At 42.6% G+C, this 13,696-nt stretch overlaps 1 protein-coding gene across 1 annotated transcript in view; it reads left to right on the top strand.

The window, feature by feature from the left end:
* The window catches only part of UNC13B (unc-13 homolog B (C. elegans)), a 193,512-nt gene that overhangs the window by 142,028 nt on the left and 37,788 nt on the right, over positions 1 to 13,696 (top strand). The window contains exons 24-26 of the mRNA XM_010564211.1: positions 175 to 296; positions 1,247 to 1,332; positions 8,840 to 8,966. Coding sequence (XP_010562513.1) covers positions 175 to 296; positions 1,247 to 1,332; positions 8,840 to 8,966 — 335 coding nt within the window. The remainder of the gene's footprint in view (positions 1 to 174; positions 297 to 1,246; positions 1,333 to 8,839; positions 8,967 to 13,696) is intronic.

Genomic DNA, 13,696 nt, shown 5'->3' with positions numbered 1-13,696 from the left:
ATTAGATCACACAAGTTACCAGCAGACATAAATAATTGTGAGCTCTTCAGAAGAAAGGGTCCACAGGTAATTAGCGTTTAGAGTTTGTGTGGTGATCTACGTTTGCCAGCTTTTTCTTTCCCCATTAAATTTACACTGGTTTTCTAATGGCTTCCTTCCCAGAACAAAAATCAGGACCTTCCTCCTGAGGAACAGGGCCCCAGCATCAGGAACCTGGATTTCTGGCCCAAGCTCATCACTTTGATAGTTTCCATCATAGAAGAGGACAAGAATTCTTACACCCCAGTCTTGAATCAGTAAGAATCTTCCATGTCATGGCTAATGCTAGTCTTTGTGTGCTCTGCTTTATTTGTTAAACTGCTTTCTATCTCTTCTGTGACTTGTGTATTTATAGAAGTACTTATCTTGTCTGTCTGTCTTTCTGTCTTATCTGTCTCTGTCTATATAAATAACTCTTTTTGATTGGGATGGAAGAGTTTCAAAAGGTTCAGTTACGATGGCGTTCGAGCACAAACACCCTGATTATTACAATCCTGAACTCAGGGAGGCACCTGAAAATGGGGTGAGAGTTCTTTTGGTTTTTTCTGATGTTGAGCAGTTCTGGGATGCACATTAATGCACACAGTGGTGCCATGGTGACAACACATTATGCTGTGTTTTAGGAATGTGGTGTTCGATGCAGCACTGAGAGATTGCATTGGGTGGGGTTGGCACAGCATTGGAAATGAACCTGAAACTGGTCTGTTTAGCTGGTGTATACTCCTCCAACAGTCCCACAGGACAGGAGAGAGGGAGATATCTGACAAGGTTTTATACACAAAGAGCTGGATTATGCCCTAGTGATCATTGATTTAACACAGCAGGGACACCTGATTAATGTTTACTTTCCAGGCTAGTAACCCTAGAAAAAAAGAAAAAGGAAAAAAAGAAAGGAATATGGACAAGAAAGGGGAAAATGGTGCAAGGGCATTGAGATCACATTCCCAGAATTATTGTATGCTTCTCTTCCAGGAGACACATCCAGATCCTGGCTTTCTGAGTTAAAACCAGTTTCAACAGCAGTATTGTTTTCAGGTTTTTTGATCTATGCCACAGAGTCCAGTCCATTATCTTCAGTTTCATTTATCTAGGGTGAAGGAAGCATCTGTAGTGTTGAGCTTTTCAGCTTGTAGTTTAGCTCAGAGCTGAATAAAGAAGAGCCCTTTGCTCTGATACATGTCAAAGCCTTTCCTAAATGTCCCCTCAGGTTTCCTCAGGAGCTTGCTGTTGGGAAGATCAGTGCAGAGGTGATGTGGAGTCTTTTTGCCCAGGATATGAAATATGCCATGGAAGGTAAGAGAATTACTCACTTCTGCCAGCTGACTTGTTGCTGATCTCTTGTCCTCTGTTCATTTGATGTAAATGAGGCGTAAGCACATTAGTAGCACCACTATTTGGAGCAGGAATTTCTAGTGGTTTGTTTGTGGACAGCTGCTTTATGGGTGAGAATTGAGGCTGAGATCTGCATGAGCTCTAGACCTGTGTCTCAGGCTGTGTTGCAAGCTGTTTATTGTCATCCCAGCTGGTTTGAAATCAGAGTTCACTTTGGCCTGAGGATACGATGGCTTAGATCAGCAGCAGCGTCTTTCTGCAATGTACAGTAGTAGAAAGGGCTGGAGAAGTAGGTGGACTCTGGGTTGTGCCATGGCTGTAGTTCCCTGGATGATACAGTGTAGACAGTCTAAGCAATTGGCATAAATATGCTTAGAACAAATCCTGCAGCAGGCATCTTCATTTTGAATTAATCTTTGCATATTTCCACCAGACTTCTGGTAAAGGAGAAATTTTACTGTTTCTGAAAATGAGTTAGGCATACAGGAGCCCAGCAGACTCCTGGAAAGGAATTCTGCTACTTGCAGTACTCTTCTGATGGTTGATTACAGTTTCTGAACTTGGTTTTAGTTCTATAAATTCATTTGCACAATGTAATCGTCTTCTTACAAGGTTCAGAGAGCATCCAGCTCCCACTAGCTCTGCAGCTGCAGTAGCAGTTGTTTTCCCAGTATTTTGCAGGGTCAGGCTTTATAATCATCTATAAGGTGATACTGTGATAAAACAGAAGTGCCAGTGCTGCCTACAGCATGCTAGCTGTATTCATATTCCAAAACCAAGCCAAGTTACTGCTTTTGGTCACTCACAAAATTATGCTTGATCCAATTGTCCACAGATTGATCTAAGCTCACTTATAGGAGTGACAGCCTATTAGACTCTTACTTTAGACTGCTACAAAAAACTGCTCCTAGTAAGAGAGTTTCCTGCATTTTGTTCTTTGGGAATAGTCTGTGGGGTTGCTCTGTAAGTAGATTGACTCTGTCTATGTCTTAGTCTCTGTCAGTGCAACAGGGGTAGAGGCTGTGCTGTGAGGGGACACCCTTTGCTAGCTCTAGGCTTGAATACAGTAGGCTGCAGGTCTGGATGAATGTTCTCACTTCTGTGTTAGGAAGTTTTTATATACACTTGTAACCCACAGAGCTTTTGTCTTGTGAGGTCATGTTGATGTAAGAACAGGGAAGAAGGGAAGAAGGACTAAGACTAAGGGAAGAAGGACTAAGCTAGCTATGCTTAAGAGTCTCTTTTATAGTGACTGTTACTACTTGCTCATGTGTTAGAGATAAGGCAACTGTGACAACTCCATGTTCACTTTCCCTAGAAACTGTTTGTTCCTGCAACCCATTTTGGCTTCCCTTTCCATTTTGTCCTTGTTTACCCCTGTGCGCTCACCCTCAGGAATTTATAATGCAGTTTGCTCTTCTACATGTTGAAAGTGCCATATCTTCCTCCTTTATCAGCAGCCATGAGAACTGGATCTCTCCAGATCTAGTTGCTGTCTTTCCTAAGATTCCCTTTCCCAGTTCATCCAAAATGCACCTGCAAAAATGTTACTGATTGTGTGTGTGAATTTGACTGTCAAAGGGGACATGACTTTGATTTTTTTTCCTCTTTTAAAGGCTCTATTTGATTGCCAGTGACCAGGTTAACTCTGCCTCCCAGGTTTTCTCTGTTCACATCTTGTACCATGTCCCTTTTGACTCTGTCTCCCCTGGTGAATCTGGGCTTATTTTAGCTTTTCCTGACATCCTTCTGGTCCTTGTGAGCTTCTTAAGACAAGGGTTGGCATGGTTTCCACCTGTGAGTTCATCAGTGCATAGCAAATACTTGCAGAAAGAGCATCCCTCTTTAAAGTATTTCTTGGTGAGAAAAGTTGACACAAAGGCAGCTGATGGACAGCGAAGGGTTTGCATTTTGAATGAAAGCTGAAAAACTGCATGGTACATGTATTTGTACTCCAGCTGTGTAAGTCCTTTGAGAGGATTGAACAATGATAGAGTCTGTGTTGGTGTGTGTCTCTTCCAAATACATATTCAAGAAATCCTCAGGATGCAGAATTCTATTTGCAGTAAGTGTGATTCCTTACTGCTTTGCTCTGCAGAAACTTATGAAGATAACCTTTAGAACAAGCTCTACAATAATTCCATTACAGGCCTTAGCACATGTGTTTTAAATACAGATGATTGGATTAGCTCACTGCATTTTTTTTTTAAATGAGGGAAAAAAAGGATTAAAGGAAACAGATTAAGTGATGTGAAGGATGATGATTAGATGTGCTGTCCTCAGCTCTTGGCTCCATAATCCCTGGGTACATTTCTGTTGTGCTCCAAGATCTGTATGCATTAGGAGCTCCCTGCAACAAAAGCTAACCTGTTTTGTGGAGATATGTGCACATGAACCCAGAGTATAACACTTGCTTCTAACTTTTTTCATGGTGTTTCCCCTTATGTTCTGTTCCTAAGTTCTGGATAACATGAGCTCATTCACCTCACCAAGTGGTAAGTTCATGCTCCTTGGTAGAGTCTATAGTTGTGAGTAGGCAAAGACTTTCATCTGTTAACCGTAGTTTTAGCACTTCGGATGTAGTTGCTAATATTAGCTTTAGTGTCCTGTAGTTTTATGCCAGTGATGAGGAGATCTGCAAACAAAACTTGGAAGACCATACTGCTGCTGCAGAAATGGAGGGTATGTGCTGTAAGGAGACTCCTGTTCTGACTAGTCACTCCAGTTGTTTTTTGATGGTACCCGATACACTGAGCAGTTCTGGGCAATAGCCCCTTTGCTGGGTCCCAGGCATTAAGATGTAGATGATATCTGATGAAGAATAACTGCTGAGGTCAGAGCTCCAGTTCATGTGTGACTCTATACCTTCCCTCCTGGCTGGGGTGATGCTTGAGGATCTCTGGCTCTTTCACTCTGCAGTGGCAGTCAATTTTCTTCTAGCTTAAAGGCCATGCAATGGCTTTGGTTTAGAAAGAGTGCAGGCCTGGCTGCGTGAAACTGCCTCCTCCCTCCTTCCAGCCTGATGCTTCCACGTTGCTCTCCAATAAGCAGTGTGGAAGAGAGTTGGGAGGCTCAGGTGGGAGATGGCTTCTCTGAGCTGGAGAGCAGTGCCTGGCTGTGTGAGTCGTTCTCCTTTTTCCCTACAGGTGGCAGCTAACCCTGCCTCTCCCAGATGGAGCTTACCCCTATCTGCACTATGCAGGGCAATATGTAAATCCTAATTCGTACCTCGAATACAGTGCTTAGGGGCTTCAGAACCAGAAGTCTTGCTAGCCTGTGGATGCTGCAGCATGTGTCCTTTGGGGACCTTCTGAAGAGTTAGATTGTTCATGTGTAAAAAGTTCAAGTTGTAAAAATGAAACACCTATTTTCTATTTAAAATATGTTCAGCCACTGGTAGCAATAGTCACGACAGCAGTGTGTTTGACTGCTGGAAGGGAAGTGCACTGCAGACCTGTCCTATGCCTTCAACTCCCCTAAGGAGACTCAGCTTCTGAGACACAGCAGAAGCTCCAGGATTTACCCTGCTCGTTTTGTTTTTTCTCTCCCCCAAAGCAGTGACAGCTCAGGGCACCATGAACAGCACACCTGGCCCTTCCCTCCTTGCTGGCGAAGGCAGGACAGGACAAGGCATTGAGAAGTGTCTCTTGTTCCCCATAAACTCAAGAGTAAAACAGATCAGATAGACATGTTGTGTGGCCCAGGCTTGGCTGGCAAGATTATGCTACCCTGGAGTCACTGTAGTGTAGAGGATGATTTTTCCAAGTCATACAGTTAGCTTCACCTCTCTGACCCAGAAAGCACAAACACCCTGAGCAAAGAGGGCTTCTGCTCTTTCTTTACCGGGAAGACATTAAAAGACAGTAATAGAAAATCAGTGTCAACCTTGGCAACATTTCATCTTATCTTGGACACATTAGCATTAGGAGAGTTGCAAATTGGAAGCATCTGTGATAGGAAGAGAGACTGAGTAGACTTGGAGGGCAGGATTGAAATAAATCATTCTGCTGCATTCTCATTTCTAATAAGGGGAGGGGGATCAGATGCATACACAGATGCCAGCTGTCTAAAGTGTTAACACTTCACCAGCCTCAGTACCTATTAGAGTTTTTTTCAGAAATTCGGCATTATTTGCTAGAAATTAACCCATGGAAAGTAGGCTGACAATCAAGAAAAAAAGTGCACAGATTAAGGATGTGGTGGAAGTCCTGTTCTCTGCCTGAAAAATAGAACTGGACATGACATTAGAAAGTGTGCTGCTAGGAAGCAGTTCCCTATTAATGCCTTAATAATATGGCCTCAGTGACCCTAAAAGCTCTTCTCCGGAGGAGACTGCTTGCAGATGAAATCTGCTGAGGAAATGTGAGAGACTTACAGAACTCTGTGGTCTTTTCAGGATAAAACACAGCAGTTGCTGCAAAATACCTGTGCACTCTTCTGCTGTTGCTGCCGCTAAGCTCTTTAAAAACCAGCAGGTTATAAAGCAGAACAGAAATGTGCTAAGACTGATGGCTCCCATGCTCTTCACTTTATTTTTCTAAAATGGGTTTTCAAAGTATACCTCTGGCTGATATGTTTCCATGTCACCTCCAAGTGCTCTTAAACATTTCCCTTTACAGAGAAAGCAGCTGATCAAAACTGTGCAGGGTCCATTGAAGGGGGGAAGGCAGATGGTACAAACTGTTGGGGATGAAGGGGTTTGGGGGCTTTGTTGGCTTTCTTTGTCCTCCAGCATGTTTGAGCTGTTATAGTTCACTTTTGTCTTTTCTTTATCAAAAGCCCCACCTTTCTTTCGCATACGTAAAGTTCTCTTTTATGGTGGTAAGACCTTCTTTCTTTTACTTTCCTGTAGTTTTATCCCCTAGGTGTCAAGCCTCTTCTTTGCTGCTTAGATGGCTAGGTAGTCCTAGTAGCAGTCCTTGGGCTTACACTTCTGTGGCTGCTTTGTGTCTTCCTCTTCTGCAACTTAGTAGTGTTTTAAATGTCCTAAAAACCAGGAAAACGCTTAAATTACTTGCTTATAGTGCACTGCTTAGTTTTGAGGAAATAAATCTGATTTGAGTCCTTTTACGTCCAAGTCAGACCTTCCCTCTGCAGGAACAGTACTTTCTCCATGCAGGAATAGCACCTGAGTGGCAGCACATATCAAAGTTAATGAAGTTATAATTGTCCATTGATTTCCTCACTCGCACAGGGAGCTAAGCGGACATAGTTATTGCTGTGTTTGTTTCTGGTTTTAGATCTGTGGAGAGAGCTTTGCTTTTTTTTTTTTTTTTACAGCTGTTCTTGAGAGAGGTCAGCAATTCAGACACTGAGTACACTCATACTTCCTTAGTGCTCAAGAAAGACAGTAGATTTATTAATGTAAAAGAGGATACAAGCAAATTCACTGTGGAGCATAGCAGATCATAGTACATGTGAAATAGTAGCACATGTAAAGTAATTTGTCCATCGAACCATCACCCCTGGGGACTACGTCTCTCAGATATTGGGCATTTTAATTTCTTTAAAACAAAGGCTGGGTTTCTTTTTTTTGAGATTATATTTGTGTGGATCTGCTACATGTGAATTAGAAGGAAATCTGTATTACACTGTTACAGAGTTTTGCAAACAACTCACTGAAGATTTCTACTGCTTAGGAGTTCACAAGGCTTATGGAATAATTATGCATGAAAAGTTCTTTGGGTTTTGTGTTTTCAGTTGGATAATTCATAATTTATTTGGCCTTTCTTCTTGTGCATGTTGTTGAAGCTTCAAGAGAGATGTGGAAGTTTCTTAATGTTTTGAAATAGCTGCAAGAATTCACATTTACATGCAAATAGATGATGATATTGTAAGATAATCTTGTCTGTCAGGTAACTGGACTGGAAAGCTGGGGCCATTTTACATCATTAAGACATATCTTCTGCTGATGAGTATCTGTAGCATGTATTGGTCGTGTGTGCATATGTCTACCAAGTTACTGGATACATGTGCTAAAGTCTTAGATTAAAGCCATTCAAAGCTAAGAGAAAGACTTCCACTTTTTAACATAGTTGGATCCTGTCTACATGTCAGGAGTGATGCCCTTGGAAAGTTACATCAATAATGAGGTAACCACATAAAAGGTAGGAAGACTAGTGTAAAGTCAAATTTGGGGAAAAAAACCCTGACTCTAAGCCAAAATCATGTTTCAGTCTCATATCTCACACTGTAGTCATGGACTAGCAGCTTGCTGTGATGCTAGAGTGAACAAAGGCGGCCGGCACAAAGTGTATTCATGCTGTTGAAGCTTGTCAGAAGAAAGAGATGGATATGGACAGGTGGCACTAGGGAGCAGCGGTGCAGAATTGGTCAGCTGATAATTCAGGATTGCAGCACAGGCAAAAGCCAGCTGCTGAGTCCTCTTAGCATCACGAAAAAGGAATTAATTTTTTTCTTTTCAAGGAGGATTTTGAAGTAAAGCAGTACAGCAGAAGGAGCTGCCTGTGTAAGCCTGTGCAGGGTGGCTTGGGAGAAGGTGCTGAGATGCTTTTGGGAGAACTTAACAAGTACTTTAAGAACAGGGATTGTGGGCTGGTCAGAGGTGGGACTCAACTGCTGCAAGACAGTAGCATAGACATAGGCTGTGAAAGGCCTTGAGAGCAAAGACATGGAACATACATCTCTTGTGAGGGAGAAAGGGGAGCAGTGGTCTAGGGAGATGATCTCTGCAGAAACATAGGTCTGAGTATGGCAAGTGCTTTAGCAGCATAGATGTGTGGGAAGGGTTGTGTTGTGGAGGCATGTGCGTTATACAGGGAGGAACTACATTGTCCCTACATAGGCTGGGTACAAAAACATAATGAGAGGTGGCAGGAGGAAGAGGCTCAGCAACAGGTAGATATGTATGGGTTGCTTCAGTGGACTGTGCTCAGGAAGGCAATACAAATAAGAAAACAGTTGCCTTCTGAAAGAGAAGTGTCATGAATTTCTCCAAACTGGGGATCAGGGAAGGCTCTAGCTCCTGTGTAACTCGTTTGAACTTGCTTGTGACACACTGTCAAACTCTTAAGAACTTGATGCTTTCCACTCTTGTCTCTTAGGGGATGTAGTGTAACATGTTGGTATTGCCTTTGTTTATATCCAAGAATGAACAGATTTGCTCTTCTTGATTTGTTTCCTGCAAAGACGAAATCTGGACTGTCATATGTTAAATGGAAAGGCTGCAAGAGATTGCTCTATTTTTATTTCTTTGACAACCAAAAAAGTCTTTAACAAATGGAAGTATTAATTGGAGCTACAGAAATAAATTGCAGAGCCCTAACAGTTAACCACGAAGAACCCTTGCCTGCTGCCAAAATCCTGTGTCATGAAGATTTTGTGGCACTATAGGTGCTTCATCCTCAAAACCATTGCATACTGCAGACATGCCTTATAAGACCCTCCTGTGCCTGATGCAGTGACCGTGGTAAATTCAGACCTAACTGCTTTTTTTCCTTCCTTACAGAGCATGAGAAACACAGACTGTGTAAAAGCGCAGACTATATGAATTTACACTTCAAAGTGAAGTGGCTGTACAATGAATATGTTCGTGATCTGCCTGCCTTCAAGGGAAAAGTGCCTGAATATCCAGCGTGAGTGTGTTATGTCTCCTATAGTAAATCCCCACTTGTGTTACCTTGAGGGTAGTCATTTGGTTCTCCTGTGGCTGCCTTCATGATACACTATTTCTTCACTCCTGATTTTCTGTGTTTATGTGCATGTTTGTCCTCCCTGGTGTTCTGTGCCACTGTCCCTGACACAATTCAATCCCTTATTGTACAGTATCTCCCAAGATCTCAAAAGCTTTAACAATGGCATAGACAGTCTTTAAGCCACTTCATGCGTGCAGCATGGGCTTCGGTCAATTCTTGAACAGGAGACTTCTGGATGTATGCTTACATTCTTGTGTTAAGAGATACAGCTTTATCTGTTTGTATGTGTGTGTATGAATGTAATATGTATACACACACAACATGATTTGTAAGTAAAGATGTTTTCTTTTTTTTAGTAAGACCAGGTTGTTTAGTTAGAAATATCAGATAAGGTGTTGCTCTTAAGCTCTAAGCAATTGTTCACAACTTTTATTTAACTTTAAAAGAGCAGCAGTGGATTTCAGACCTGAAGAAGGTTTATGAGCCCCAAAAGTTGTCTGAGCAACCTGGAGAAGATACTGTAGCTGGAGTCCCACACTTGGTCTAAGGCAAGAGCAGGTGTGTTGTTTCTGACCAGTGTTTAACTGGTTTTCAGAACCTTTCAGTGATGGTTGCTCCACATCTCCTTCAAGCAGCTTTTTTCCCTGTGCTTCACTGTTAACCCTCCATTGGGGTCTGGGGGTTTAACACACTCCCCTTTTCCCCCCTCCAAATATTTCTTGCTTCACTTTGAGCTTGTTCTATCCTGTCCTACCAGCCTGGGCATGGAGAACAAATTGTTCCTGTTTTACAAGAGTAAAATGCTTTTCTCATGCCCCTTCCCAGTCTGGTTCCCGTTTGTTTCCAGCTTTCCTTGGAAGTGAGGTTTACTCATCTCTCTCGAGCTGGTCTGTGTCTGGACATACAACACCCAGTTTTAAAGCCTGGTGTTTCATCTAGACCATGCCTGGCACTGCCTTGCAGGCAGTTCTGCTACTCTCACCTGCTGGGTTGATAGCAGCCTTCTGGTTGTTTTTTTTTTCTTCAGTGGTATTGTTGACTAGTGATGCTTCCAGTGGGCCACAGGCCAGCTCCCAGGCACCCTCAACAGACTGTCCCACCTAGCTGTTCTTCCTATCCGGTATATGACTGTTCACTACTGTCTAAATGCAGCACTTTGCACTTGCCCCTCCTGAAAAAAACATCTTGGCTTGGACTGTGTTTCCAGTTTGGCATTTTGAATTCTCTTCCCATCCTGTGGTGCACATAGTCCCTCAAGCCTGGTGCTAGCTGCATACTAATAAGACTTGAGGCAGTTGGTGTAATTGCTTAGCTTGGGCTGTGGGTCTTGCTTAAGAAATCAGGTCAGTGAGAGGCATTAACTCAGTCAATAGGGTGCTGGAGCAACAGTCTCAGAAGTCCCGTTCTCTTTGCTGTGCCCCTGAGGCTGTGCCTCTGAGTCAGTGCAGTCTCGGGCAAGCCATCAGATATTCTTAATCTCTCTTTTTCTCCTGTGTAATCAGGATAATGATGCTCAGTTTCATTCTGCAGTCTTCTGCAGGCTGTTCTGCTCTGCTGGCCTTTGTGGTAGAGCTTCAGCCCTCATGTACATTTGCAGCCGCTGGCTTTGTTACTTCACTTGTATTTAGTACAATAGCCACATTGTCAGACACAGGTGATGTTTATTTCAACCATAACCTTCACCTGTCATGAAACATCCCCTTGGTATCAATTACAGCAATGTGCTTTTGTCCTTTGATTTGCTTCATCACAAGTATTTTTAGTCTTGAAGCTTCCTTAACCAAAGGACTCCACGCATTAGGTTTGCACATCAGTAAACACTTTAGATGAAACTAAATTGCTGCTGTCCAGAGAACAGCTGAGTTGTCTGTCTACTCGACAGACAAGAGGCTATCCACAAACTTGCCTTTCATGTTGAAACAATGAGGAACCATGTTTCTGATAGCCTTGAGATATGATTGAATAAAGTGAAGGCTCCAAAGTATTAGAGCTGAAGTTTTTATACTCCCCTTATTTTCTGAAATTCAGCAGCAGTTTCTGAAACTGAAGTAGCAACATAGCTGGACATGGATCTTCAAAACTTCCTTTCTTCACTTTTTAGCTGCCAGCTAAAAGCTGTGAAGTGTCAGTTTCCGAAAACCCCTAGCTTTTTCGATGTATAAGTAAGTGTTCTATGTTTTGTTTTAATACTGATGTTAGCATGCAGCTAGTATTGTAGCTTTACTGGAGACTACCTCCTCTCTGGTAGGGGAAGGCATTCCTTCCTTTGAAATCCTGTCTTATTATTCTGGCTCACTGCATCAAACACAGTATTTATTCTTTTAGTCTTTGAAACCCTGCCTGCCTTCTTGCCTCTGCCCTTGCAGAGTGGGTTCATTGGGTACCCACATGCATCAACACAGCAAATGAACAAGATTAATTCACCTGTAAAGTCTGAGACCACAGGAGCGAGGCTCATGGCCAAGCTGAAATTGCAGTCTTTTGTGTTACATTACTGTTGTGCAACCAAGAGAGGTAAACTTTCATTTAATCACAAAGCACCACTCCCTTTCCTGGCAGGCAGGATTGAGGCATATTCTGTGCAAACCTCATTTGGAGAGGTTGTCTGTGCCATCTCGGGTCAGGCTGTGCTGACCCCTGCAGGCATAGAATGTCTCTGAAGCAGCACCATGAGCCTCTGCCTTGTGTGCTGGTGCGTGAGACATTACGGTGTTTGCTTCTAGATCAGTAATTGAAGCAGACAAGGAAGAAGATATTTGCCATATAACCACATTTTGAAGCTATTTCTGCATGAAATCAGATTATTTTTATTAGTTTCTGTGCTAGATAATTTTGAATATCGTTTTGGATATGTTGCCTTCATAGTGCCTAGAGTCCCCCGTCACTTGCTCAGCAGCCCAAGACCTGAGGGTAAAACACTCTAAGGGGTATTTGGCCTAAGGTGACTCTAGGTTTGTGTTACAGCTCAAAGCACATTTTGGTCCTGATCGTGCCCCGGGACTGGAAGTATTTATAGATGATTTGTATCTCTTGTGTTTTCCTGCCAGCCAATAAAGGACAAAGTTGAGGCTGGCTTCGCAAATGTAGTTACAGAATTTCCTGACCTAAGTGGTTCACTTTGCACTTAAACATTTGTATTAAACCTCTTTTGGGAGGTGATGCTTTTTTTATTGGGAGGGAGAGCAAAGACACCACCACCAACAACAACTACTCAGCATTACATTTTTGCCTTGCCACCTTTGTTTAGACAATTTGGTAAGACAGTGAAATACCTACCCACCTGATTTTGTGTATCAACATATGGTAGCCATAAAAATGGGCAATGATTGTTCTCAACAGTGAATGGCCCTTTCTTCTGAATGTGGTGCAGTAACTAAGGATGAACGATAATCAGGAAGTTGCTCTACTCAGAGTGAAAATTGTGGCTTCTGGTGCAAACAAGTAATCCTCCTTGTACATGGACCTATAACATGTGAAGCAGTCAGCAACTTGCAGCCTGGGAACTGTGAAACAGGTGGAAGATGTGTAGTTGCTTCCTTGTAAACTGCCTGAGTTCTTTTCTAAGGATTGAGCTGTTGCTATAAAATACGCTATTGTAGTTTAAAACAAAATGTTGAAAGCTCAAGAAACTTGCAGCAGACTCCAAAATATGCTGACTTGTAGGAGCCTGAAGTGCCATTCAAAAGGAATTTTTCCAGAATACAGGAAGTCCATATGTCTGTGACAGTGTTCCACTGTTGCTGCCTATATTAAATAGGGCTGCACAGACAAGTTGCTGTTGGCATTTAACACTGTGGCAGTTACAACTTCCAATATTAGCACTGATGTGCTTTATATTTCAAAGTGTAGAGAGTATTTAAGGCTATCTAGTGTCCTCTGTCTGTGAATTTGCTCTTGATCTCCCTCTCATGTCTGGCACATGCTTTCATGTTCTTTGCAAACTTAGCCCATAATTAGTGCAATCTCTATGAACACTGCTGCCTGTTTAGAGGAGGCTGTACTCTGTGAAGCTCATGTAATAATCTTTTGTATGGACTGAAATCACACATGGGCACTTTTTTCCTTTATTTCTGAATCCTGTTTAGTAATATTTGAAATTAAGACTTACTTGAGCTGTGGTTTGTTGGCACTTACACACAACAAATCCTAGACAGATATTTAAATAAAGATGTAAGTGCTATGTTGTTGCTTAAACAGACACACCCTCCCTGCCTCTTTTGTACTATGTGAATATGTCCCACAGAGCAGAGAACAGAAGGATGACCAGCTGTAAGATCCCATCACTGAGGCTGCTTCTTACCTTGCCTATTTGGCCAAGGTGGGATTGTGCAGAAGCCTTTTGTTCAGTGTAGGAGGTAGCTCCAGACACCACCTCATGTAAGGCAACTTCTTGAGATACAGCAGTGGCTGTTTCAGCCACTGTTTGAGCAGAATCTTAGATTCTGCTCTACCATTTAGCTTATCCTCCTAAGTGAGGAGCAGGAACAGAGGCAAACTTTGCTGTCCTGCCTCTAGCACCTGCCTGTTTTGGAGACTTGACTATATGTTGTGGTTTAACTCCAGCTGGCTACTAAGCACCATGCAGCTGCTTGCTCACGCCTTTCCCCCGCCTCTGGTGGGACAGGGAGGAGAATTGGAAAAAAGTAAAACTTGTGGGTTGACATAAGAAG

This window comes from Haliaeetus leucocephalus, unplaced genomic scaffold, assembly GCF_000737465.1.
Source record: "Haliaeetus leucocephalus isolate CR32 unplaced genomic scaffold, Haliaeetus_leucocephalus-4.0 Scaffold176, whole genome shotgun sequence".
Lineage (NCBI taxonomy): Eukaryota > Metazoa > Chordata > Aves > Accipitriformes > Accipitridae > Haliaeetus > Haliaeetus leucocephalus.
This window is presented reverse-complemented; position numbering and strand designations above follow the sequence as displayed.